The sequence below is a fragment of the Quercus robur genome, chromosome 5, assembly GCF_932294415.1.
Source record: "Quercus robur chromosome 5, dhQueRobu3.1, whole genome shotgun sequence".
In the NCBI taxonomy this organism is placed as follows: domain Eukaryota; kingdom Viridiplantae; phylum Streptophyta; class Magnoliopsida; order Fagales; family Fagaceae; genus Quercus; species Quercus robur.
Window position 1 is genome coordinate 77392567 of NC_065538.1, and position 26613 is coordinate 77419179.

General features: G+C 35.6%; 2 protein-coding genes across 6 annotated transcripts in view; both read left to right on the plus strand.

Annotated features, from left to right (window-relative positions):
* Positions 1–26613, plus strand: part of LOC126727204 (cysteine-rich receptor-like protein kinase 10) — a 133504-nt gene that overhangs the window by 27100 nt on the left and 79791 nt on the right. Inside the window, exons 1-2 of one of the 5 annotated variants that reach the window (XM_050432763.1) lie at positions 22549–22835; positions 22914–23107. In XM_050432763.1, coding sequence (XP_050288720.1) covers positions 22739–22835; positions 22914–23107 — 291 coding nt within the window. In that variant the 5' untranslated portion in view covers positions 22549–22738. Of the gene's footprint in view, positions 1–21650; positions 22333–22548; positions 22836–22913; positions 23108–26613 lie in introns of those variants that run through there. The other 4 variants (XM_050432762.1, XM_050432765.1, XM_050432760.1 and 1 more) reach the window with 4 other exon arrangements.
* LOC126727211 (cysteine-rich receptor-like protein kinase 10) lies at positions 1998–5542 on the plus strand. The gene is made up of 7 exons (XM_050432776.1): positions 1998–2849; positions 2944–3051; positions 3621–3766; positions 4061–4271; positions 4419–4656; positions 4861–5011; positions 5102–5542. The coding sequence occupies exons 1-7, from the start codon at positions 2075–2077 to the stop codon at positions 5513–5515; spliced, it is 2043 nt and encodes a 680-aa protein (XP_050288733.1). The 5' UTR covers positions 1998–2074; the 3' UTR covers positions 5516–5542.

Genomic DNA, 26613 nt, shown 5'->3' on the forward strand with positions numbered 1-26613 from the left:
ATTATTATTATTATTGAGAAAACATGTTATGATTGGTATATAATAAAAATGGTATAAACTTTATTATGTAATTTTTTTATAAATTAATGTGTCATTTGAATTGAGTAATCTAGGACTAACACTGAATCTTGTCATATTTAAAGAGTAAAATATGAAGAAAAAAAATGATTACTCTTATATTGTATGATTCGGATTCCTAAGCTTGATTGCCTGCATTATAAATAAAAGTATAAAACACTTTTTCCTAGGAACCTACAAAACTATCTAATATTTAGAATTTATTTACTTATAAATGTGAGAAGACTTTTCTTTTTGCTATTATTATTTGTGTATTCAAACTTAATGATGTGTGAAATTAGTAGGTCGTATGCTTTGAACTTCAGCGGTAGATCAACAATCTAAAAAAGGAAGAAAGGCTATTGAAGGTGACCGAAGGGAACTGGCCAAGGACCCTCCAATGGTTAAGTCAATATTTCTCTCAATAACTCAAGTATGATAAGTGGATGAATGGTCATGCATACCTTGGTTTGGTGAGACTTGGTCCCTTTTATAGAGAGTTTGGAGTGGATTTACTTGTTAGGTACTACTAACATCGTGGGAGATGTGCGGATTTAATGGGGACAGTTGAGCGAATTTCGAGTAATTCACTCCATGTCTCGGAATTGTGGAACGTGGTGCAACTATTCTTGGTTTGCAAAAAACACCTTAGAATTCACTAAGTATTAGTCGTCCATAGTGTTTTGTCGGTAGACAATCTATCTTTCCTTTAGATGACCTTGCTCCTTGATGTTACTATTTTTCCTTCTAATAGTCGTGGATCTCTTAGACAACTTTTATGGATGATATATACTTTTTTTAATTACCCATAAGAACTAATTAATGATGTTCACCTCATGAGCAAGGGCGGACCCATGGCCCCCCAAACTTTTCTAATTTTATAAAATTACCCTTAATGTTTTCTAAATTTTTCAAAAAAAAATATAAGATTGGCCCTCCCAAACTTCTAAAAATTTTATAATTTTACCCCTAAATTTACTTAAACTTTTCCAAAGCCATATGATTAGCCCTCCAAACTCTTCATATTTCTTGTATGACACTATTAAATTGGTTCAACTTTATATTTATTATTATTTTGTCCTCCATATATAAAATTTTAGTTCCACCCCTACTCATGAGGTATGATTCCTAGTGTTATATACCAGTCATTGGAATGAAAGATTACTCCACATCCTCTATGATGTGCTCTCGTCTCAATGGAAGGAAAAGAAAAATATAAAAATATTCTTGCAAATTATCCTTATATATGGAATCTATGCCTGTTTATTTCGGAAGCCAAAACAAACCAGTCACCCCTAGTTCTTTAATATATCGAGATCTATAAATCTTTATCAGGTTGTTAGCTTTGTAGAATTGAAATTTGTGTTTTTAACACACGATCTTAGAACTTCAAAGTCTCGAAGTACTTATGCTTATTGCTTGATGTCAATGAAATGTTCTTCAAAGTCAGACAACCTATGGAACACTTAATTTATATTTTCAAACATGCACCTTCCTCGAAACTACAGCTCCCTCCCATTTTCTATTCATGTGGCTAAGATTGTTTTATACTAACAGAAAATTTTCCCTTGACTGTCATTGTTAAAAACGATGACATATCAACATCCCGTAGTTACATAACAAATACCGTAGAATACTATAAGAAATAAAACTATAAAAGTCCCATTGGATGCAAATCACAATTGTAGCCCACTAGCCCCTGGATTAGCTATCATTTAATATTTGCTTTCATAGGCCAATAATACATTTTTATTTTTTTGCAACGCACTCCACAAATTGGCAAACGTTGAATTTAAAACTATGATTGACTTGATGTTGGCCTAAGAGCTCTAATAAGAAATTGGTCATTGATTAAATTTGAAGAGACTCCAAGTATCCAAGAATGGTTTTAAAATTTTCAGTTCTAGCCTAAGGTGTAACCAAAAAAAAAAAAAAAAAACTTCAGCTACTATATATAGATAGCTAGAGAGATTTCAGATTTCCATTATTTCGTAGTAAAACACTCAGAAAGTGAAATATGGTTCAATTCCATATTGTTCCAAAAGTCTTTCAATTGCATATGCTCTTTGTCTTCCTTGCCCTCCTATGGGATCTGGCCTATGCTGACCCTCCATATCCCAATTGTTCAAACACTGGTAACTATACAGTTACTAGTTCATTTCAGAATAATCTTAACAATATCCTCCATTCTTTACCCTCGAATGCTTCCATTTCCAAATTCTACAATACATCCACTGGCAATGGCACAGATAGAGTTTATGGTCTCTACATGTGCCTCGACTATATTACAAACGAAAGCTGCCACGACTGCATAACTACGGCTTCACACGATATGTTGAAGCTTTGTCCAAGCACAACAGAAGCAGTGGTATGGGAGGAGTATTGTCAATTGCGCTACTCCAACAAAAGTTTCTTTGGCATATTAGATGTCACAGGAAATATTCCCTTAGATAACAAGAAGAATAATTCACAACCAGAAGAGTTCAAATCTATTGTGAACGTGACATTGAATACGCTTGCTTATCAGGCAGCTTTCAATCTTTCAGCTAACATGTATGCTACTGGAGAAGCAGCCTTTCAAGACAAAACAATCTATCCTTTAGTACAGTGCACTAGAGACCTGTCTGCCAATGACTGTAATTTATGCCTTCAGAGTGCTACAGCAGATATTTTGAGGGTCTACTATTACTCCGTTGGTGCAAGACTTCTCAGTCGTAGTTGCTTCTTGAGATATGAATTGTATTCCTTTTATGGAGGAACACCTAACTCTCCTGGTTCTTCACAAGTGGGAGGTAATTAATTGCAAACAATAACATCAATTTTGATTTTACAATATTCACAAGTGACAATCAATAACTAGCTGCAAATGATTACTTTCAAATGCAGGTGGTCAAATGAAATTGTGGATGATTGTAGTTGTTACTGTTGTATCAGCATGCTTGGTGATAGTCCTTCTGGGTTCCTATGTTTACTATCGTATGACGAATAAAAATGGTAAGAAAAACATGTAATTATATACATTTAGAATAAATAATAGTTTTGGTGCCTGAAATTTGGAAAAGGTTCGATTTTGGTACAAAATATTTGGATTTGGCCCCAAATTTTTTACGAAGGGTAACAATTTTGTCCCAATGTCCATGGGCTCCATTCAATTTCAGTCTCTTAATTAACATTTGGTTAGTTCAATTTTGGTCACTAAATATGGGATTGATTTGATTATAGTCCTTTAAATACGTGATTGATTTGACTTGATCTTTTAAAAATATTGGGTATCCTATATCCCATTAGTCACCCAAATTGAAAAGTAGATGAAATGACCAGATTTTTCCCCTTTTGAAATTTTTGGGACCAAATTTGATTGTTTTAGATTTGAGAGGTCAAAATCAAACCTACACCAAGTTTCAGGGACAGAAATATGTAACTCATATATATATATATATATATATATATATCTATAATTTTCTATTTTTTCTTTTATCTTATGATACTGCCATTCAATTCAGGCAAGATGAAAATTTTAGAACATGGAATAATTCAAAACATTGGTAGTTCCAGTAACTTAGACATCCATCACCTGCATTTTCAAGGAAGATATGAATCGAAATCTCAGGAGTTCCCCTATTTTAATTTGGCATCTTTGCAAGCAGCTACCAACAACTTTGGTGATTCAAATAAGCTTGGGCAAGGTGGCTTTGGTCCTGTTTACAAGGTTATAGCGTTTCTTAGGGCTCATTTAGAAAAGTTTATTTTCAACTTATTGACTTATGTACAATTTTTAAAGCTTTATTTTTATAGATGCAATTGTATTTTTGTCTCCTTTATTTTTAAGCATGATCTAAGTCAATAAAAATAATCTCTCTTAGACTAGCACTAAACAAAGCAATACCAATGATGATTATAATAAAAGGGAAAAGTCCATCCTTGATTTCTAATTTTACAATTTGAAGAATTATTCATTTCACTTTTATGTTAACTAGTTGAAACAACCAATGATCTTTTGTAGGGCATACTAAACGATGGAAAGGAAGTAGCAATCAAGAGGCTCTCATGCTACTCTGAGCAGGGTTCAGAGGAATTCACAAATGAAGTTCTACTAATAATGAAACTTCAACACAAAAATCTTGTCAGGCTTCTGGGGTTTTGCATAGATGGAGAGGAAAAGCTACTTGTCTATGAATTCATGCCCAACAGTAGCCTAGATGTCATTCTCTTTGGTTTGTTAATTTCCTCGTAACTTTATATTTTCTTAGCTCTTGAATTGACTTTTTACATATTCAGGAATAACTACTAAATACATTTCATTAACTTCAATAATGACTTCTTTGAAGCTATTGATTTTCTTTTGACTTTTGATGGTTAAGATCCAAGGAATCGTGCAAAACTCAATTGGAGCATACGTCTTAATATAATAACTGGAATTGCACGTGGAATTCTTTATCTTCATGAGGATTCTCGACCTAGAATTATTCATAGGGACCTAAAAGCTAGCAATGTGTTGTTGGACTATGAAATGAACCCTAAGATCTCAGACTTTGGAATGGCAAGGATCTTTGCAGGAAATGAAGGCGCAACTAATACTACTACAATAGTGGGGACATAGTAAGTACACTTTTTTAAAAATAATTTTCAATTATATTCCTTAGAGTCAATTGGATGTTTAAAAATGATGTACTCTTTTTGAAAGAAATTCATACTATGCCATATAGTAAGTGAATGAAGGAGCTGAAAATATTAGAGTTACAGGTATTAATCATGAAGAATAAAAATGCTTTTCTAATTATTTCTTTTCTATATTTTGTTTAGTGGATACATGGCTCCAGAATATGCTATGGGAGGAATATATTCTATTAAGTCTGATGTGTTTAGTTTTGGAGTACTCTTGCTTGAAATCATATCTGGGAAGGGAAATGCTGGCTTCCATCAATCAAAACGTGCTTCTAGCCTTCTAGCATATGTAAGTTTATTTGTCTTAAGTCAGGACCATACTTCTGAGGTTCACATTGCAGTAAAAAATGATCTATAAACGCATTGAATCATGGTGCAGGCATGGAAACTATGGAATGAAGGAAAGGCATTGGAGCTAATGGATCCTTTATTGATTGACTCGTTCAATAGAGATGAATTTCTAAGATACGTACAAATTGGACTTTTGTGTGTTCAAGAAGATGCATCTGATAGGCCAACAATGTCAGGTGTGGTTTTAATGTTGAAAAGTGAAACTGTGAGTCTTAGCCCACCTGAACCACCTGCCTTTTCGATGGGTAGATTCACTGATAACAACGAAACTGATCCTGATTGTCTCTCTGTTTCCGGCTTATCAATTTCCAGTATTAGGCACGGTGAAGGATCCATAAATGGATTTGAAACTTCATTAATGTATTATATGATTATATCATTCGTGTGTGTTGTACAGAAACAAATGTCTGTATTCCCTTGTAATTTACAATTGACTTTATAATGCATGTCATTATACATGTATCCTATATTCCCTACGTGACATCATTTGAAAAATGTTAATAACTTTTAACATTCTAGCAACACTTGCATGTGGCATCAGTAATTGTATAATAGAAAAAGTAACACATTTTAGCGAACTAAACTCAAAATTTACCTACATCATGCCATGTAAAGTTGTGAAAAATTACATGGTTGTTACGGTAACTATATTGAAAGTTCAAAAACGTGTACAAAACACCTTTGAACGTTTAGACCCCCAAATAACAACTTAACCAATTCAAGCAATATGTCAAACAACTAGTGTGTGGAAACTTAACACATGCTATAATACGAAATTGGTTAAAAACTACCTAAGCCATAACAAAATAAAACCACAGCAGATAATAAAAAGGCAAAGATAGAGAGGAAGGAAGATGCAAACACAAAGACAACACGCGATGTGTTATCGAAGAGGAAACCGAAGTCCTCGGCGAAAAACCTCTCCGCCGCCCTCCAAGCGGTAAGCAATCCACTAGAAAATACAGTTGGGATACAAGGACAGCAATAGACCCTCCAAGCCTAATCTACCCAGTGCACCTAAGCCCTCCAAGCTTCTTGCTCCAACGAGGTTGCGCCGAACCTTTTTCTTTTCTAGCTTCCCAGATTCCGCTACTAGACCGTAGCATCAACCAATGAAGATTGGTTCCTTCCTAACTGCTTCCCAGAAATCCAAACAGCTGACTCACAGTGATGATGATGGTGAGAACCAGGTTTGGTATAATGCCTCTCAAGGATTTGACAATGGAGAGGAAGAGAGTTGAGGAATTTGAAGAAACTCTAAGGTAGAGATTGTGGGTGATACAATCTGGTTTTTCTTTAGGGTTTCTCTCTCAAAATTCTCTCTGGAAGCTCTCTTTCAATCGTGGGTAAAAGGGGTATTTATACTGGAGTGGGAGAGGAATGTGAAACGTCAGGTTTTACAAAACAGGGGTGGCTCGCGGCTTGACCTCGCGGCTTGACTAAGTCGCGAGATCCAGTCGCGAGTTAACCGTATGGCCAGTTGTCCTGTTTTGTCCTGTAGTGCTCCAGCTAGCATGACTGTTCATCTTCCAGCATGCTTGGCACGTGTGCTGCTTCTGGCGGCTTGTAGCCGCGAGTCACCCGCGAGTCCCAGCCGCGAGTCTCTGTTTACTTGCACACTCTTAAACAAACTTCACTCTATCTCACTCACTACCCTTACAACAAACCCACCTAAATACATGGTTACTAAGTGCTGAATTACAAGCAAATTTGGCACGGAATAAAGCCAATTAGATGGTTGAATAAATTCAACCTTACAATCTCCCCCTTTGGCTATTCCGTGACAAAACCCTAAAACAGACTCTAGACTTAACATGTGAGTTGGGAACAGTTGAACAAAACTCACTCACACCTAACTCTAGAAGCTGTGAAGCACTTGAATCATATGAACATAATACTCCTGAAACATAACAATACACGATGATCATTGTAAGCAGAAAATTATAAATGCATATGAAACAGGCAATATGTGATCAAGCAAAGATGGAGTTTAAGAAGCAAACCATGGCTTGATCAACCAAGTGAACACCACAAGGTAGTGATCACAGTGCTCATTCACACTTGGAATGAACACAAGGACATACAAGTTAACAAGCACAAGGCAAGACACTTGTATGCTCAACACTCAATCAATGCATAACACACAAGGCATATGCATCTAGGAACAATCCTACAAGGGCACAAGAGTGACAGTACATAAACCAAAATGCAGAACATTTAGATTAAAGTACTGATTTCAACATAGCATAAAGGCTGCATTAAGCAAGGTACATACCATAAAGCCTACAAACTATGCATAAAACATTAACCCTAGAAGCTTACAAAAGCACATGGGTACAAACACAAAAACATCCTGAATAACATCATCAAAATATATTAAAGATTAAACCAAGAGTATAAGTAAAGAGTTAGTAACAACTATACACCAAAACACCCAAAACATAAGCATATATAAACAAAGTTTCTGATTTTCATAACTTTGACAACTCCCCCTCAACACATTACTCCCCCTTAAGATTTGCTTTTCTGCTTTTCATCATCAATAACATCTTTCTCCCCCTTTTTGACCGGAATGGCCAAAGGGTCACTGGTCATGCTGAGTGGTGAAGCTATCAAGTTTTGCAGACAATACATCAATCTGGTCCTGCATGGCTCTCATCCTGTCAGAGTGCTCAGTCTGGACTTCTCTGATCCCATCAAGTCGTTCCAGAATGATTTGGAAAGCATCTGGAGGTGTATCAGAAGAAGTTGATGCTCTAGACCTTTTGCCACTCCTCCTGGGTGTGGAGGTTGATGCATGACCTGCAGCCTCTGCTTCAGTCTCCATTGGGACACCCTCTCCTTCATCACCTTCATCTTCTTCTCCTGGAAGCCTAACACTTATCCTTTTGCAGGTAAGCTTGTTAATTGCAGAGGGTGTGGACATGGGACTGATGTCTTGAGGGATTGGAACACCCTTCCTTCTAAAAATCCTCATTAGCAAACTGGGAAAGATCAATTTTGGCCTGGAGGTTGTTCTTGTCTCATCCACAATGGTGTCATATATGTGGGAACTTATGTCTATGAAATTCTTTTCTTTGAGATCCATCAGAAAAACTGCTCTAACACAATTGATTGTAGTCAATTTCTTAATGGGATAGAGGTTAAACATCATGATTATTGTTAGACACCTCATGTCCACTGGAAAGGTAGTGGTATTCAAACATTTTCCTTCTCTTTGCCCACCTATCCTTTGTTGAACAGTTTCAATAGAAACACTCCTATCCTTGTAATTGATAAATTCCTCATCTTCCAATCCTTCAAGCCCTAGTACATCATCTATGACATGAGCATCCAAAACGAATTCTTTACCTCTAACCCAGCAACTTAATTCATTCTCCTTTATCACAGCATTTGAGTAAAATTCCTTAATCAGGGGTTCACACACAACAGGGAAATCGCTCAGAAGCTTTTCCCATCCTCTTCCTTCAAAACAGCTGGGGATAAAGGTTTGTTTTAAGTCCTCCAAATCTACAAATCTTTCTTGAATAATTCATGCATTCAAGAAGTTATCCTTGTATCTCTCAAAGTGATGAACTGACCTAAACAGTTTAGAATCCATTTTTAATCTTTTGTCAGCCTTCTTTGCAGTAGATTTCTTCTTCTGAGGTGAGGGAGCCATCTGTGAACAATCAGAAAAGGCCACAACAGCATAGAACAATATATGTGCAGAACCAGTCAATACCATGCAATTAACAAAGAGATATCATCCATACAAATGAACTTTGAACTCTTAAACAATAAGCTACTTAGATCAATCACATGGATAAACCAAGCCTAAGATAGGAAACACATGAACAACATGGAGAAACTATCCTAAAGGCAGATATATGTCATTGAGACATATAATGGAAAAAAAATGATATGACACACAATCAGTATTTTGAGACTAACAGAAGCTCCCAACAGATTAACACAATAGAACAAGCACATTCAACACAGTAAAAACACACAATATCCAACGGAACATTCTGAAACAACACAACAGCTCAAAGTTCAGATAAAAAGAAATAATCACTTAGCTAAGCACAAGATGAAGAGCAATAAGGAAACACTAAGATCAAATCAAATTCTAGCAGCAGCATTCGCAAGCTATGCATGAACAAGGAGCAAAATCCGAAACACAAACCCATTTCTAAATCACAAGCATATGCGACAAATCAAAGGGAAAAGCACAAAAACAAGTAGAGAAGAGTGCAAATCTGAAAACCCATACCTGTGACTTGAAGATTTTGAGCTAAAAGAATGCAACAATGGAGATTGGAAATGGGAGCACGGAGTGTTTGGGAGGGAGATAGTTTAGAGAGAAGATGAACAGTCACAAAAGTTCGAGGGAAAACTGAAAAGAGGTTTAAAAACTGCTCCTGTTTCTGCAAAACACGCGTTTTTCGCGACTTGATTAAGTCGCCACACAGTCGCCAGCTCAAGCCGCCAAAGCACTCAAGAACAAAAATTTGAAAAATTTTTCTAAGTGTTTTTTGCGACTGAAGGGTCTACCCGCGAGTGAGTCGCGAGCTGAGCCGCGAAAATCTCTGAGTGAACCTCGCGACTGGACCTTCCACTCGCGAACAAGTCGCCAAAAATGACCAGCGAAGATGCGACTAGGGCTCACGACTTGACATACCCGCGACTGAGCCGCCAAAACAGGGCAAAACAGGATTTTAGAAATTTTCAGATTTTTCAAATAAAATACTTTCCAAAAACACCTAAAACACTCAAAAATCTTTTTGTGCTTGAATTAACAAAGATTGATCATGTGAAAACACATTTCATCAAGTACAATCACACAAATGAATATGACATTTATTGAACATAAACTTGTGTGTTGTGTGTGGATATCAACAATGAGATAGTCCTTTGTCTAGTGTGAAGCTTCAATGATCGATTCAACCAAGGCATACACAATTAGTACTAGATCATGTGACCTATCTCAATTATAGAAATATGTATATATGACCTCCCACAAAACTTGATAACATGACTTGGAGCTTTACATTTTACTCCACTTTTAATCATAACATTTGATCTTTTTGATCTTTTGAGGCAATCACCTCTCATTGTGAGAGTGATATTTGACATTTCATCTTAATGAACAAGCCTTTGGCTTTTTGAATAAACAGTTCACTTTAATATAAAGTCGCTTGCCCTTTTTCCTAGTCGAATACTAGAATGTGCGACAGGCTTTTGCAGCTCAATATCTCTTTTCATTTGGAGATTTACATTTGGTGAGCTCTTTTTAGCAAAACAAAAATTAAAGAGTGGGAAGATATATAGACACAAGTCTATGCATGTCTCAAGATCAACATAACCATTCACTAATCATTCATGACAAGTTTGAAGATCTATTTACAACAATCACATAGATTTCAAGATTTTTCCCACAGTGATATAAGTGCATGAAACAAGCAATGCTCGAAAATGCACAAAGCCATTAGCACAAAGGTACAAGGCAAAACAAGTTTTGAGACAAAACTCAACAAAGTCAATCAAGCTTTTTGATTTTCTAATTTTTATGTGATTTTTGGATTTTTGACACAAGAAACAAAAAGATTGATAAAACAAAATTAAAAATATTCATAAGAAGACAAGCAAACAACCAACATCAAAAACAGCAAACAAACCAAACAAACATTGTCGCAAAGTATAGGAAGTATTAATGCATGGACATGTTGTAATGCTTATGCATGAGTACCCTTTTTCACCCACACGTCACTTGCGTTTGGGGTGGTTTCCTTATAGGATTGGGTACGGGAGTTAGGGCTTTCAAACCTTCGTGAGAAGCTTTCCAAGCAGTTGGTGAATGCACCAATCATCTTCATCACGTTCATCATTCCGGGATCTCCATTTTGATCTCTAAATTGATCACCTGCCCAAATTCTCCTATCATTTCTGGGTCCTCCTGACCTTTGAGGAGTTGCACTGTTCTTTGCTCTCAGCTTTTGGCAATTTGGTCGAGTATGCCCTTGAAGTCCGCAATAATGGTACACATAAGTTCCTCTAGGACCTCTTTGTGGTCGTGGACGTGACTTGGCACGAGATTCAGACCTGCCCACAGACTGATTACGGGGATTCAGCATCCGTTGGTTCACCACATTCTTCTTCTCCTCCACCTCGAGCTTCTCACCAGTAAGGTCAGCTACAACTGGATCTTTGGCCTTTACAAACTTCACTTCTTTAGTGACATTTCCAGATGAACTACTTCCTCCGGTGTATCTCAATCCGGATTTGTCTGAAAAGCTCTTTTGAGATGATATAACATCATCTAACTTCTTGGTGGTGACCCTCTCTATTTTAGCATTCGCTTGCACAACCTCATTCTCAAGAAATCTCACTTTTGTGTAAGCTTCAGACAACTCACCATTCAGTGTTTCTATCTCACATTTGGCCTCCCTATATCGAATTAGGAGACTTTTGTAGTCCTCCTCAGCCTTCTTCATTTTTCTCACAGCAGTCTTGGCCACCCTTGTGTTCTCACCCGACTTCTCCAAGAGTGAGTTATAATTCTCTTGAAGATTTGCTGTGCTTTCATCTTCTTCAGCATCTGATTCTTCAACAATTCCTAGTGATTCATCATCACTATGTTCTCCAAGGTCTCGTACAAGCAGATTCAACTCATCCGAAGACTCAACATGAGCAATAGTCATAAAAGCTGAATAGTTCCCCTCTCCATCACAGCTCTCTTCAGATTCTGAGTCAGACGAATCCGAGTCACTCAAGGTCGTGGCATACACTTTACCTTTCGATTTCAAATAATTCGGACATTCCTTCTTAAAATGTCCATGCCCGTTACATTCGAAACAAGTGACACCTTGTGTGGGTTGGGATTCTTTTCCATCTTTCTTTTTGAAATCCCTCTTCTCCCTTCTAGAACTTTGGAATTTTCTTTTATCATCAAATTTGCCATTATTTTTGAATTTCAAGAACTTTCTGAAATTTTTGACAAGGTAGGCTACATCTTTGTCAACTACATCTTCTCCCGATGAGTCTTGATCTTCCACCTTCTCATTAATGGTCTTTAGAGCAAGGGATTTACTCTTCCGTTGATTGGGCAGCGACATCTCATAAGTCTGCAGAGAACCAACCAGCTCCTGTACTTTGATGTCATCAAGATCCTTGCTCTCTTCAATCGCTGTCACTTTAGCACGAAAACTTTCCGGCAATGATCGAAGGATCTTCCTTACAATCTTTGAGTCCTCCGTTTTCTCCACCAAGTTGAACTTACTGACAACCACCTCATTTAGCTTCCCATAGAAAGAGTCAAAAGACTCATCCTCACTCATTTTGAGCTCCTCAAACCGAGTGGTCAGCATTTGCAACTTGGTGTCTTTCACTTTCTTCGTGCCTTCATAGGTGGTTTCCAAAATCTCCCATGCTTCTTTGGCAACGGTAATATGAGAAATCCTGTGAAATTCATCTGGAGACACACCACAGAAAATAACATTGAGTGCTTTACTGTTAGCATTAGATGCAGCAAGTGCTGCCTTATCCCATGTGGATTTGGCTGCCTCAGGTTTGGTCCAACCAATCTCAACAGCATCCCAAACGGATTCATCAATAGAACACAGAAAAGCTCTCATGCGAACCTTCCAAAAAGCATAATTACTACCATCAAAATATGGAGGTGCATTTAGGGATTGAGACCTATCCATCTCAAAAGGGAGTCAAGGATCACACAATGGTAATGAAACCAATAGCAGTGTACCCGCTCTGATACCAATTGAAAGTTCAAAAACGTGTACAAAACACCTTTGAACGTTTAGACCCCCAAATAACAACTTAACCAATTCAAGCAATATGTCAAACAACTAGTGTGCGGAAACTTAACACATGCTATAATACGAAATTGGGTAAAGACTATCTAAGCCATAACAAAATAAAACCACAACAGATAATAAAAAGGCAAAGATAGAGAGGAAGGAAGATGCAAACACAAAGACAACACGCGATGTGTTATCGAAGAGGAAACCGAAGTTCTCGGCGAAAAACCTCTCCGCCGCCCTCCAAGCGGTAAGCAATCCACTAGAAAATACAGTTGGGATACAAGGACAGCAATAGACCCTCCAAGCCTAATCTACCCAGTGCACCTAAGCCCTCCAAGCTTCTTGCTCCAACGAGGTTGCGCCGAACCTTTTTCTTTTCTAGCTTCCCGGATTCCGCTACTAAACCGTAGCATCAACCAATGAAGATTGGTTCCTTCCTAACTGCTTCCCAGAAATCCAAACAGCTGACTCACAGTGATGATGATGGTGAGAACCAGGTTTGGTATAATGCCTCTCAAGGATTTGACAATGGAGAGGAAGAGAGTTGAGGAATTTGAAGAGACTCTAAGGTAGAGATTGTGGGTGATACAATCTGGTTTTTCTTTAGGGTTTCTCTCTCAAAATTCTCTCTGGAAGCTTTCTTTCAATCGTGGGTAAAAGGGGTATTTATACTGGAGTGGGAGAGGAATGTGAAACGTCAGGTTTTACAAAACAGGGGTGGCTCACGACTTGACCTCGCGGCTTGACTAAGTCGCGAGATCCAGTCGCGAGTTAACTGTATGGCCAGTTGTCCTGTTTTGTCTTGTAGTGCTCCAGCTAGCATAACTGTTCATCTTCCAGCATGCTTGGCACGTGTGCTGCTTCTGGCGGCTTGCAGCCGCGAGTCACCCGCGAGTCCCAGCCGCGAGTCTCTGTTTACTTGCACACTCTTGAACAAACTTCACTCTATCTCACTCACTACCCTTACAACAAACCCACCTAAATACAGGGTTACTAAATGCTAAATTACAAGCAAATTTGGCACGGAATAAAACCAATTAGATGGTTGAATAAATTCAACCTTACATATATAAATTTATACTAAGGGTTTGTTTGGATAGAATTTATTTTGCTGAAACTGAAAACTGAAAACACTGTAAAAAAATAATTTTTAAATGTGTGAATAGTGCCGTGGTACCCATTTTTAATGAAAAAGTTGTTAAAAAGTGAAATTTTTGGGTCCGTGAACAATGCACAGATGCACTGTTCACGGACAAAAAGTCAACAAGTGCGGCTACCAAAAAAAAAAAAAAAAGAGCTGAAACGCATTGAAAGCTAAACGTAGATGCAAGAAGCCGAATCCAAACAGTCACTAAAACTATTCATTTTGTAACTTATTTTTTATTCTTTTTTTACGTATCCTACAGATGAAGATAGAAAGTGGATGATAGTTATTATGTGTGAAAAAAGTGAAGCAATTAAAAACATCAAGAAAAATTGATATTTTAAATTTTCAATAAAATTTTGTGCAAAATAAATAATCTAATGCGAAGTATTTGAAAAGTGAATATGTAAATAGAAAAAGTAAGTTATTCTGTTAAAATAGACAAAAATAATTTGCAAGGGATTGATATGAATGCTCTAATGCTAATAAACAAGAAAGCAATGCACAAGCCAATGATGGCCCTTTAGTTTGATCAGAGGATTCCTCCTTGCCTTCTCTCCATACTACAAAAGGGCTTACTAAGTTAATAAAAAAATAAAAAAAAAATATAAAAAAAAAGCTTTTATCCTTAACAACTAAAAAAATTCAATTGTTCAATGTAAGTCCCTAGGTTTTTGGCATTGTTATCCAATGTTACCCTTATCATTATCTTATTAACCGAAAACCCTTAATTAGGATCTATTTGGGATCTGTTTATTTTGTTGAAACTGAAAACTTTTTGCTGAAAGTATGGTAGATTAAAGTAAAAGTTAGCTGATATTATTATCTCACTAACCGAAAACCCCTAATTAAGGTCTGTTTGGGATTCGTTTATTTTGTTGAAACTGAAAACTTTTTACTGAAATTACTAATGATAAAGTTAAAAGTTAGCCGAAATAGTACAATAAAACCCATGAATAGTATCAAAAAGTGCAACGAGGGTCATAAATAGTAACAAAAATAAGTTGAATAATAAAATAAGCTGACCTTTTAGTTTTTGCCAAACACACACCTAATGTTTTACAAATACAAATTACTTACACGTCATACTTAGAATTGATGTGAATTACAACTTAATATTAGAATTTGACCTATATGAGATGGGTGTGTCCAAATTAATGTTCAGTAACACTAACCTCTTCTCTCAGGAGGTCTTATTTTAATCCCTCAAAAAAAAAAAAAAAAAAAAAAAAAAAAAGAGGTCTTCTTTTACAAATAAATAAATGTGTATTATTTATATATTGACTTATTTATCCCCCATCAAAATATTTTAAAGTTGACAAAAAACCTTGTAACTTGGTGAAATTACTTAGTGTGCATTTGGGTTTTGCGTCTAGCTCCTGTGTTTCCCTTTTTTTTTTAGCGCATCTTGCACTGTTCATGGGACATGAACAATGCATTTAGGCTTATGAACAATAACTTTGCATTGTTCATGCATGTGGATTACATTGTGTAAGAGACATTGTGCATTGTTCATGTACTATTCACGGGATCCACAACCACTTTATTAAGAAAAAAAATATTAAAAATGGGTCTCACGGTACTATTTACACATTTAAAAATTATTTTGCTACAGTATTTTCAGTTTTTAGCAAAATAAGCTGTATCCAAACGGACCCTTAGTGTTTGTTTGGATAGGAATTATCCTGCGTCTACGTTTTGGGTTTTAAAGTTTCCTTCTTTTTTTTTTTTTTTTTTTTCCTTTTTTTTAGTCGTGATTTTTGACTTTTCCACCCGTGCACTATTTATGTACTGTTCATGCACTGTTTATGCACAGTTCACAGAACCCACAACCACTTTATTCAAAAATTTAAAAAAAAAAATTGGTCCCACGGCACTATTCACACATTTAAAAATTATTTTACTATCGTGTTTTCAGTTTTCAATTTTCAATTTTCAGCGAAATAAACTGTATCCAAACTGACCCTTAGTCTTTGTTACAAAGAGTATTAAAGTTTGAATCCTCATTGTAACAATTGTTTAAAAAAAAAAACAAGTTATGTGGAGTATGGAGAATCTACTTTAAATTTTAAAATGTCGCTGTCACCTAAATTTTAGCTGTTTGAATATATTATCATTTTATTTGGCCTTATTATTTAAACTTATTTTGATTAGTGTGTCAGGATATGTGTGAAAATATTTTGGACCATTTTCAAAATAGAATAATAGATACAAAAATGTTTTATTTGTGTTAATAATATGTAGGTGAAATTATGCCAATCACTTCTAACGTTTTACAAAATGAAACTTCCTCAAACGTTTTATGAAATGAAACTTACACCCTTAAGATTTTATGAATATCATAAATAAGTCCATTAATTTTTATATAGATAGTCTCATTAAATGAAATATTTTGTTAGAAAAGTGAGGATAAACTTATTTGTTACATTTTAAAATTTTCAAGAGGTTGGTGTAATTTATCTTAGTAGATGACTATGAAAACGGATCTGGATTCGATTTGCACCGTGCTACTGCTGTTTTGATGTGAGGAAAAAAACAAAAAAAAAGTTAACAATGTGAAAAAGTAGAATGGCAAAATATTTTATAAGTTAAAATTTAGAGTGAATTTTTCAAATTTTAATCTTAGCTATTACAAGCGCAATCTGATTTAGATATGAGGCAATAAAAATGTGTAATTACTGATTACAATTGAGGGAAAATAGTTAACAAAGTGAAATATGTGTGTGTGTGCACGAGCACGCATGCCGCGCGGGGGGGGGGGGGGGGTGGGGGGGGATTAGAAGCCGTATCACAAGTGGCTTCGCTAAATTAATTGCAACAAGTGGCTTCACCAAATTATAGCAATATTTTAGATAAAAACAGTTTTTTAGATAGAGACAAGTAGACAACAACTTATTTTTTCTATCAATTTCTTTAGATAAAATAACAATAAATTTTTTGAACAAAACATGCAACATACATTTTAGATAAAATAACAATAAATGTTTTAACAGAAGATGCAACGTGTATTTAAGTTTCAGTTGATAAAGACAACAACTTATTTGTCTTTATTAATTTATTTAGATAAAGTAACAATAAGTGTTTAAAAAAAAAAACATATAACATGCATTTTAAATAAAACAATAATAAGTATTTTACAAAACATGCAATATGAATTTAAGTTTCAGTTGATAGAGACAATAACTTACTTTTTTCTTATCAATTTCTTTAAATAATATAATAATAAGTATTTTAACAAAACATGCAACATGTTGCATGCATCTAAGTTTCAGTTGGTAGAGACAACAACTTATTTGATCTTATCGGTTTCTTTAGATAAAGTAACAATAAGTATTTTAACAAAACATGTAACATGGATCTAACTTTTAGAAATTTAAATCCTACTCTAAATAAAAATTTATTATCAAAATTTAAAAACTTATATATATTCACCAATGACTTTTCCATAGAATCTCTCTTGCACCCTATGTTTTTGTTTTTGTTTTTGTTTTGTTTTGTTTTGTTTTTGTTTTTGTTTTTGTTTTGTTTTGTTTTTTTTTTTTTTTTTTGAGTTGCAACTTATGTATATGTGTGTGTATTGGAAGGATATACATGTTATATAGATTCATAAGAATTAATAAATTTATATGATACTTCTCTCTCTCTATTGTTTTTTCTAAAAAACAACTACTCTCATTAATTATTATTAATTGTTGGGATATATCTCCTCATACGAAGGGATGAAATTAACAATAGTTTAATTTACATAAAACTTTATCATTTAAATTTTAATAAATTTAAATTCTATTCAAACAAAAAATCTATTATAATTTTTTTAGCTTCTTTCCCTAAGAAAAAAAAATTCTAAATTGAAATCCGAAATCCCACACAACACCCCAGGCTTTTTTTCCCCACAAGCTGCATTTTATGTTTTATTAATTATTTTAAAAATTATTTTATCAATTGTTAGGATATATTTCAATGAATCAAGGGATAAGATTTAATTATAATTTAATTTAGTTAAAATTTTATTATCTAAGTTTCTGAAATTCAAATTCTACTCCAACTAAAAATCTATTATTAAAATTTCAAAACACACACACACACACACACATATATATATATATTCACCAATGGTCTTTCCATAGAATCCTTCTTGAACCCCACATTTTTGGTTTTTATGTTTTTTATTTTATTTTATTTTTTTATATGTTTTGCAAGTTGTAACTTATGCATATGTATTAATATATGATAATTTTGATTAAATAAATTCATTTTACTTATTATTATTTGTTTCTAAATTTTCATGTATAGATATTAAGTCAAAAGAAGTCTTTTATAACAAAGCAAAACAAGGGACACTCATTTAAGTTCTTAGTTTCTCTTAGGTAAGTTTTTTTATTTTATTTTTTTTATTTATTTATTTTTTTTTAAATTCTCAACATTTGAACTATTTTGTGTGTTTTAGATTTTGGTTATTCTATGTATTTATTAGTTTGTAAGTGTTTTAATTTTTACAGTTGACTATCACTATGAAAAACCTAGTTCAAAACATGTCTTTCATGTGTTGTATATGATTCCAAGTTACTTTTACTAATTGATTGTTAAGACTTTATCAATGTTTATCTATTTTTATATTTATAATTTTCATTGTTCTTTGTGTTAATTTCTTATTATGTGAAATTCTTCTCATATCCTTTTAGATCATATAATATAATATAAGGTCCTTGTGAACTTTTTAATGACTGTATTTTTTCGAAAGTCCAACTAAATTCAATTTAAAATTCTTCCTATATCCTTTTAGATCATAGATAATATTTGGCTAAATTAGATCCATTGGTCCAAAATCCTATGTAAGACTATCTTTACTTAACTTCTTTTTCAATTTATTAAAAAAGTTCGTAAATTTGGATTGTTTTTCTTTAATGATTTGAGATTTTTGCTTAATTTTTTTTTTTTTTTTTTGAGAGTGTATTTTATAGCAATGATGCCACTTTGTTGCTTGTCTTGCTGCTTGGATTTGCTATTAAGGTTTAGGGTTGATATTTATATGGAACTTGGGGAAAATGTTTGTTTTGCTGCTATCTTTTTTTCCTTATATGTTTTTGTTTGTTCTTTTATTCCTTGTTTGGATTCTTGGTATAATTAGTGCTTGGGTTCAAGTCTCACCAATATATGTGGGATTGGACAAACCTAAGTTCGGGGTTTAAAATATCATCATCTTTAGTTCATGTCTACATTGAAAACACCCACACATAACACAATGTTGTAGGAGATACCACCATTTTTTGTTTAAAGTTCTTTTTTTTTTTTTACAAAAAAAAAAAAAAAAATGGAACTTTTTCTTGTTTTTGTAAAGTGTTGAATTATTTTCTCATCTAAATTTCCTCTAACATGTCCTTGGCCATTCCTCATCAAGATCAAATAGTCCACCCCTATTATTTCCAGCCCTTCAGTCATATATTCTAATTTAAGATGGGTCAGGTTCAAGTTATACTTGATGCAATTTTGATCAATGTTATACTATTTTGTAACTTTTCATTAAGAGAGTATTTTGATGAATCAACGGTTGAATTACATTACCTCCTTATATTTTCTATATTTGCTCAAAATGATCATAGATTAATAGTTATCTCATCAGATTCAACAAAACAAAAGAAATCTAAATTTTAAGTTTCATTTGCTTAAAATTATTCACAAAACATGAGTTTGTGGATTAGGTTATAAATAATATCTAATTAACTCAAGATATAACATGCATATTAGCATATAAAAAAATTAGCGTGCATAATTAGAATAATGAAAATATTTAATTTAATGATGAATTTTTAAAATATGAAATAAAAATTTATTCATTGATGTAACATCACAAAAAGTTACATCATGTGTAACTTGATCCTACCTAAGGTCATTTGAACAATAGGATTTGATCAACCGAATATGCCCTTAACAGGGAGTTTCATGCATTTATAATTTTTTTTTAATATTTGAAATTCTTATCAACTGAATATGCCCTTAACTACAACCTTTCAAATATGAAATGTTAGCATAGCAGTGAAGTTCAAGAAATATTCCAAAAATTCCCTTATAATATTGGTAGCCTCTGAGCATGCACTCACGAATGCTTAGAGATTTTGTTTTTTTTTTTTTTTTTGGTAAAGGTTAATAATTTGCATTTATTATAATTTAGAAATATATATTTTTTATTTTTCAAACAAATAAAAAGGATAAACTTTAGAGATAAGCAATAACTGTAAATTTTTTTTTGAACGTGAGGGGAAAAAATCATAAATTTCAAGAGTTTTTTTTTTTTTTTTTTTTAATTCAAAATGAAATTTGTTATTTGACATTCATGACCCTATTTCTAAATGAAATTACTCTTCATTAATGAAGATATTTTTAAACCATATAAAAGTCTAGTTGAAAGATGAGAATCATCTTATATATAGTATAGATAAATACTATATATAGTTAGATTTTTTGATTCGTTAGACCATATTTTCAAATGAAAGTGGTTTCAACTTTTGAATCCCCCTTAAACTCCAAAGGAATATTGACTACATTTCCATTTCAAATAATCAATTAAATAGCATATCTGAGAACTGGTCATAGATTTTAATTCTTTTCCCTGCTGTATCAAAGTATGGAGAAATCAACTGAAAATGCTTGGACAAGGCACACCTGATTTCTAAAAATCATACCCATGAAGGGCTAAATATGTAAACAAAATAAAGAAACTAAAATATTGTAACAAGCGAGGGTTTAAAGGATTTTTTTTTTTTTTTTGAAGTCAGCTAAACCCTTGTTCATTAAATTATTGCACAAGTTTATGCATAATTATATTCTTGACAGCCACTCATTAGTTTAATAAAGAGTAAATCTTTATTATCAAAAATAAATAAATAAATAAAGAGTAAATCTCTTTTAGTTAGGATTTCTATATAAAAAAAAAAAAGGGTAAAGTTTTTTTCTTAATCATTTTCTAGGGTAGGTAAAGAATTGCAAAGTTAATAAGTCAGAATACAACTGTTAGGTAAAATAGACTAATTATAGTTTATAAGGCCATTCTACTGACCTTGATCCATTGTATAATTGACCCGGAGCGGTCACCATGAGAAGGTTTTTTTTTTTTTTTTTTGAATAAACCATGAGAAGGTTTTAACATTCAAAGTTGACTGGGAAGCCATCCGCAGCCTCTTGCTGATTGTACCATTTCATAGTTCACACGTCTGAAATGTAGCAGAATTGGATAAATAACTTGTTACCCAATCCATAATATCAAATTAATAGAATGGTCATACATAATTAAGCTCGTTCATGTGATTTAACCTCTTAACAACTAAGCCACTTGTTTAACTAGTCCTTAGATGGTATCAACCATCACTTTTAGTATTTAATAGAAAGCAATATTAATTAAATCCTATTGGACATAGTCACATAGATTAAAAACTACTGTGGGCAATTTATAATTATGCCTAGTATGATGTCAATTTTTTTTAATCGAGTCTTGTCAAGGTGTACTCCATTGACTTTCGATAATAATAATAAAATGTAATTATAGTACTAGTTGCCCTGGTCAGTCAAGATTCAAAATAACAATAATAATAATAATTATCCAAGTATTTTCCTAAATCTAATTCCTAAATGTCTATGACTTTTCATGCATGACATTCTGAGGCCTTGTGTGCTTGAGGTGTCAGCTTCTACCCTATCCATCTCTACTTATTCCTTCTATCTAAAGTAGTTATCCTGTGTGCTATCATATTTGGAAGATGGAAAAAGATGTACTTTTAACTATGCTCTTCTTAATTATACCACTGTTTTTGCTCCCTATCCTTGCCAGTGCAGACCCTCTCTCTATCTTTTGCCCGAATGATTCCAGAAATTACACTCACAACAGCCCATTTGAAAACAACCTCAAGCAACTTCTTGAGTTATTGCCTTCCAATACTTCAGTAACAGGTTTCTACAACACCTCTATTGGGGACAACCCAGATACTGTCTATGGCCAAGCACTTTGTAGAGGGGATGTCAATTCCACAGTTTGTCAGAATTGCATACAGAATGCAAGTCAGGAAATCTTATCACAGTGTACAAGTGAAGATGCAATGATATGGTTTGAACTTTGTCAAGTTCGCTACTCATATCAGATGTTCTTTTCCTTGATGGTTTATGCTGGAAAGTATCCAGATGATCAGAATAATCTGGAGCTGAATGTATCAGATCCTGTTCTGTTTGATGTTGTTCTAAAATACTTATTGAATAACATCTCAAATGAGGCTGCGTATGATCCTTCAAAACGAATGTTTGCTACTGGGGAAATTAAGTTTTCAAAGGACACAATTTATGGTCTTGTTCAATGTACTAGGGACATGTCTGGAGGTAACTGTAATAGTTGTTTGCTGTCTGCAATTGGAGATCTTGAGACATGCTGCTTTTCTCGTCAAGGTGGAATAGTCCTAAGTAGAAATTGTAATGTGAGGTTTGAGATGTACCAATTCTACAACACCTCAAGTTTGGTATTGACCTACCCATATTCCAAAGGTAAGTAAAAATGATCTTTGATTAATTGTTTGTCAATGATCTTTGAAACTTCTATAAAAGAACATATTAATGTTGCAGCTGGGCTTTGTTCAATCCTCAAGTAAATATGCTTTATAATTTTCTACTTGTCCTAAGGGTTTAAGCTATTAAAAGAATTGTGAAAAACATTATTATAACACGGGCTAAATGGAAGACTTGGATGGTCGTGGTGGTCACGTGTGTGCCACTGTTAGTTCTAGCAGTTCTCAGTGGGTCTTGTGCTGTTTATCATAGGCGGAAGAAGAGAACACAACCAGGTGAGTGTTATCTAAATGGATAACCATCATAAATGTACTAAATAATTACCAACAACCAGGTTTCAAGTTCATTTGCAGATGATGAGAAAAGCCAAAACGCACTATTACATGAGTTGGCACGCCCCACTGGAGTTGAGATTACAGAAGATGGTGAATTGGTACCAGGTTCTGAAGATCTTCATTTTATGAATCTATTGACTATAAGGGCGGCTACTGATGACTTTTCAGATTCAAATAAGCTCGGACAAGGTGGGTTCGGCACCGTCTACAAGGTAACCAAGTTATTTAGCTAACCTTTTTACTGCTTTTACTATTCCACCTACTTCTGTTGTAAGCTATACAGCTAATAGCATATGCATTTGGATAATCCTCCAAAAATTTAGTAATTTGATACCTTAAAAAATTGCTTTATCTATTTTATTATTTTATTTTATAAAATACTTAACATTAATGATTTTATTTTAACATTCAATATAATAAAATTATATTAACAATACAATAAAATAATATAACAACTTTTAATTTTATATATATATATATATATATATATTACCATCTTAGCTACCGTGCATAGCCATCTATGGTTGTGCACTGTAGCTCAACAGCTAAACTTTTTGGCTTTTCCTCCACTATTGTAGCATGCTTTTTAGTATTGGTGGTGCTAAAAATAGTAATATGATTTTTTAGCACCACCAATGCTAATGCTCTAATATATTTGCTGAAAGTTGGTTGTAAGGACTCAATTTGTAACAACCCCAAAATGATATTGGATTCGCACGTTAAGGGCCCAAATAATATAACTTGTAGAGAGTGGGCTTAGAAGGCTAGGCCTTGGTTGCCGGACGGTGGATAATCATGGTACTTCATGGTGGACGCGCAGAGACGAGCTAAGGTTGTCCGTGGATATTGTCCGTGAAGCTTAATGTTCTTATCCTCCCTCTCCCTTCTTTGGGTATCCTCGTTTTTCTTTTTTTTGCCTTTTTTCTTTTGGCGCATAAGCCTTCACATTATATAGCCATTCTCGGTTGATCCTGACCTTTCATCTGTTGATCAGGCAGGTACCTACTCGAGTACCTGTCCTATCAGCCGCCTCCCCCCACTCTCTGTGAGTTGCAATAACCGAAGCCACACTGTTCAGGAGTTTTTTCTCATTAATATGGCTAGGACGTTTGTGGGCGCATTCAATGCGGAGGTGACGTCTTTACCTTGAACCACCCCCACTCCGTACCCCCATGTGAGTCTCATTCTACTCGCCTTTTCTTCTGGGGGCGCTTTGGAGGCGGCCTTTGACGATATGTCGCTCTTCCCTTTGAAGTCTTGGGATGCTGAGGACAGGATCATCCTCGACTGCATCTCTAGGCTATTTGGTCTTTCACCACTTGTCCTCGGTAACTACTCTCCTCGGCACGGGCCTTGGGTCCTAATGGAAAGTGGGCCGGGTCATAAGTTTTCTGGTTCCACAATAGCCCCTCAAAATCCTGCTGTCTGGATCCTCGGCCGGATAGGAGGGTTTTGATGACATCAGGCCTCTGTCAAAGCTTGTCAATCCTTGTCACCTATCGGTTCTCGAGACTCTTCGTCTGCCCGAGACACGTTCCTGGAGCCTTTGGAAGGTGAAACGTGTCCTCATTAAATGCGGGCGGCTCTGTGCTTCCCATGTTCAACGGGGTGAGGGTGATCTAACGGTGGAGATTTCCTTGCCTTTGTGGGCGGGAAAATTCGTACAGTTACTTTCGATGGGAGGTATAAATGATTTTTGGAACTGATTTGTCCCTTCACTTTTGCACTTAAGAGTTCTAGCGCATATATCCTGGGTTCATCCAAACTTTCATCCAAATTCAAGTCTATCTCCAGCACAAAAAGCCTGTCCGAGGCACTTTTCCTCTTTTCTGTAAGTTCTCTGCCTTCACTAACTCATGCTTTTTCTTTTCTGAGTTTATTTTTCTCTTATTCCTCTCCTTCTCCCATCATCCACTGAGTTTGTTTAGTAACTCTTAGAGATGGTTAAGTTGAGATTGAGAAAATTGGTTGATACTGAAGAGGCGATGGAAAAGTTCATCGTCGATTATAGGATTCCCCCCAACATGAGTTTGAGGCACTGTAAGATGGGGGAGTGGTATCTTTTAAGAAGGACGAGCGAGGTGGTAATTCCCATTCTCGCCTTTGTAGAGGGGGGTATGAGAATCCCCATGGGACCGGTAATGAAGAGTTACCTTAGGCATTTCCGATATTAGCTCCCACCTAGTGCGCTGCCAATATGTTTAGGATTTTGGGTTGTGTGATGCCTTAAACGAAAAAATGGGGTTAAGACTAACCCATCATGACGTAAATTGGTGCTACAATCTCCAAAATTTGAAGGGCAAATCCTACTACATGAAGACGAGAGACGATAGGGTTCGGCTAATCCAGTGCCTCCTCGACTCCAACAAGGGGTTGAACAAGGACTTTTTTATCGTATCCGGGGAATGGCATGATGGCCTTCCATGCTTGATGGTGGAGGGAGAATCAGGTGGGGTATAGAGAGAAACGGGTGCCAATCCTTTGCGCCATTTTAATTTGGTGTGGTTCGGTTACTAACCATGTACATGCTTCTTTTTGCAGATCCAAACGCCTTTCACCGATACTTTCATCTGTTAACTAGGTCGATTTGGAAACTGTTCTTCAAGCGGCAGTTTTTGTAAATGACGAGGATGGTCAAGTCAAAGCCGCTCACAAAATCTTAGGGTACGCTCCCCTTTAGAAGTCATTTGCCGACCCAAAGCACGTGATCAGCGCTAATCGTCCTCGGCTTCCAAAAATTACCGTAGTCGAACAAGGGTTTTTGATCTCCGAAGGATCTCCTATCCCAGAGGGCATCCCATTGGTGGGCTTTTCGTCGTCTCATCAGGCAGCGAAGGACGAAGGTAATTTTGGTCTGTCCGAGGAGGGTTTTGGGGCATTTGACCAAGCCGACCCATCCGAGGATCCTTCTGGTGACCTAAGTGACCCAGACTTGTCCGAAGCGGAACTGTTGTCAGTGGGAATATCCTCTCGAGTCGAGATGGGTCTCAAGAGAAAGCCCCCGACTAGCTTGTTCGACCTCATCGAGGGTCAACTGGGGAAGGGTGCACAGGGAAAACTGCAATCCAATGCTCTGTCTCCACCACCTCTGCCCCAGCCCCATCCAGACTAGGTCCTCCTCTACTAAGTCGCAGCCACAATCTCCCCGCCCCAAACTTCCTGCTCCTCCTCAATCAGCTCTGCTTCCTCAGCTTGAGCCCGCTGACTCAAAGAGAAAGAGGAGTCCTAAGGGGAAGGAACCCATGGATGGGGGAAAATCCCAATCCTCTCAGGAGGGGGATGAAGCTCTGCGAGCTCCAAAACAGTTAAAGATTGGGCACCAAAGTAAGGGGAAAGGGATCGAAACCCAATCCACGCCGAGTGCTTGACTTCCCGCCCCAATGCTCCACGGGGAGCCATTGTTAGAGAACGCGTCCATGAAGGACCTTGGAGACGGCGATGGCGGTTATGTGGCCGACGCGTTAGGGAGGACCATGTTGCTTCCTACTGATGTGGAGGAGTTGAAGAATACGAGGATACAGGAGGTTTTCCTTAGCGCGAAAAGGTACGTGGGTATGGTAAGACTCTTGAAACCTAAGGCTCTATCAATTCTTGCTCCCAAATTTTCATTCACAATTTACTTGTCTCAATTGGCAAGCTATCTAGGCCACCTATAGGATGGAGGAAGAAGTTAAGGGGCAGAGTAAGGCCGTCGAGGTTGAGCGCACCAAACGCATAG

What these genes read in the sequence shown, in the direction of transcription:
- LOC126727211 (XM_050432776.1), top strand. Translation starts at nt 2,075, where the DNA reads ATGGTTCAATTCCATATTGTTCCAAAAGTCTTTCAATTGCATATGCTC. An exon ending in TGGTTCTTCACAAGTGGGAG is followed by an intron (nt 2,850 to 2,943) that starts GTAATTAATTGC and finishes TTTCAAATGCAG; the next exon opens with GTGGTCAAATGAAATTGTGG. An exon ending in CTTCTAGCCTTCTAGCATAT is followed by an intron (nt 5,012 to 5,101) that starts GTAAGTTTATTT and finishes ATCATGGTGCAG; the next exon opens with GCATGGAAACTATGGAATGA.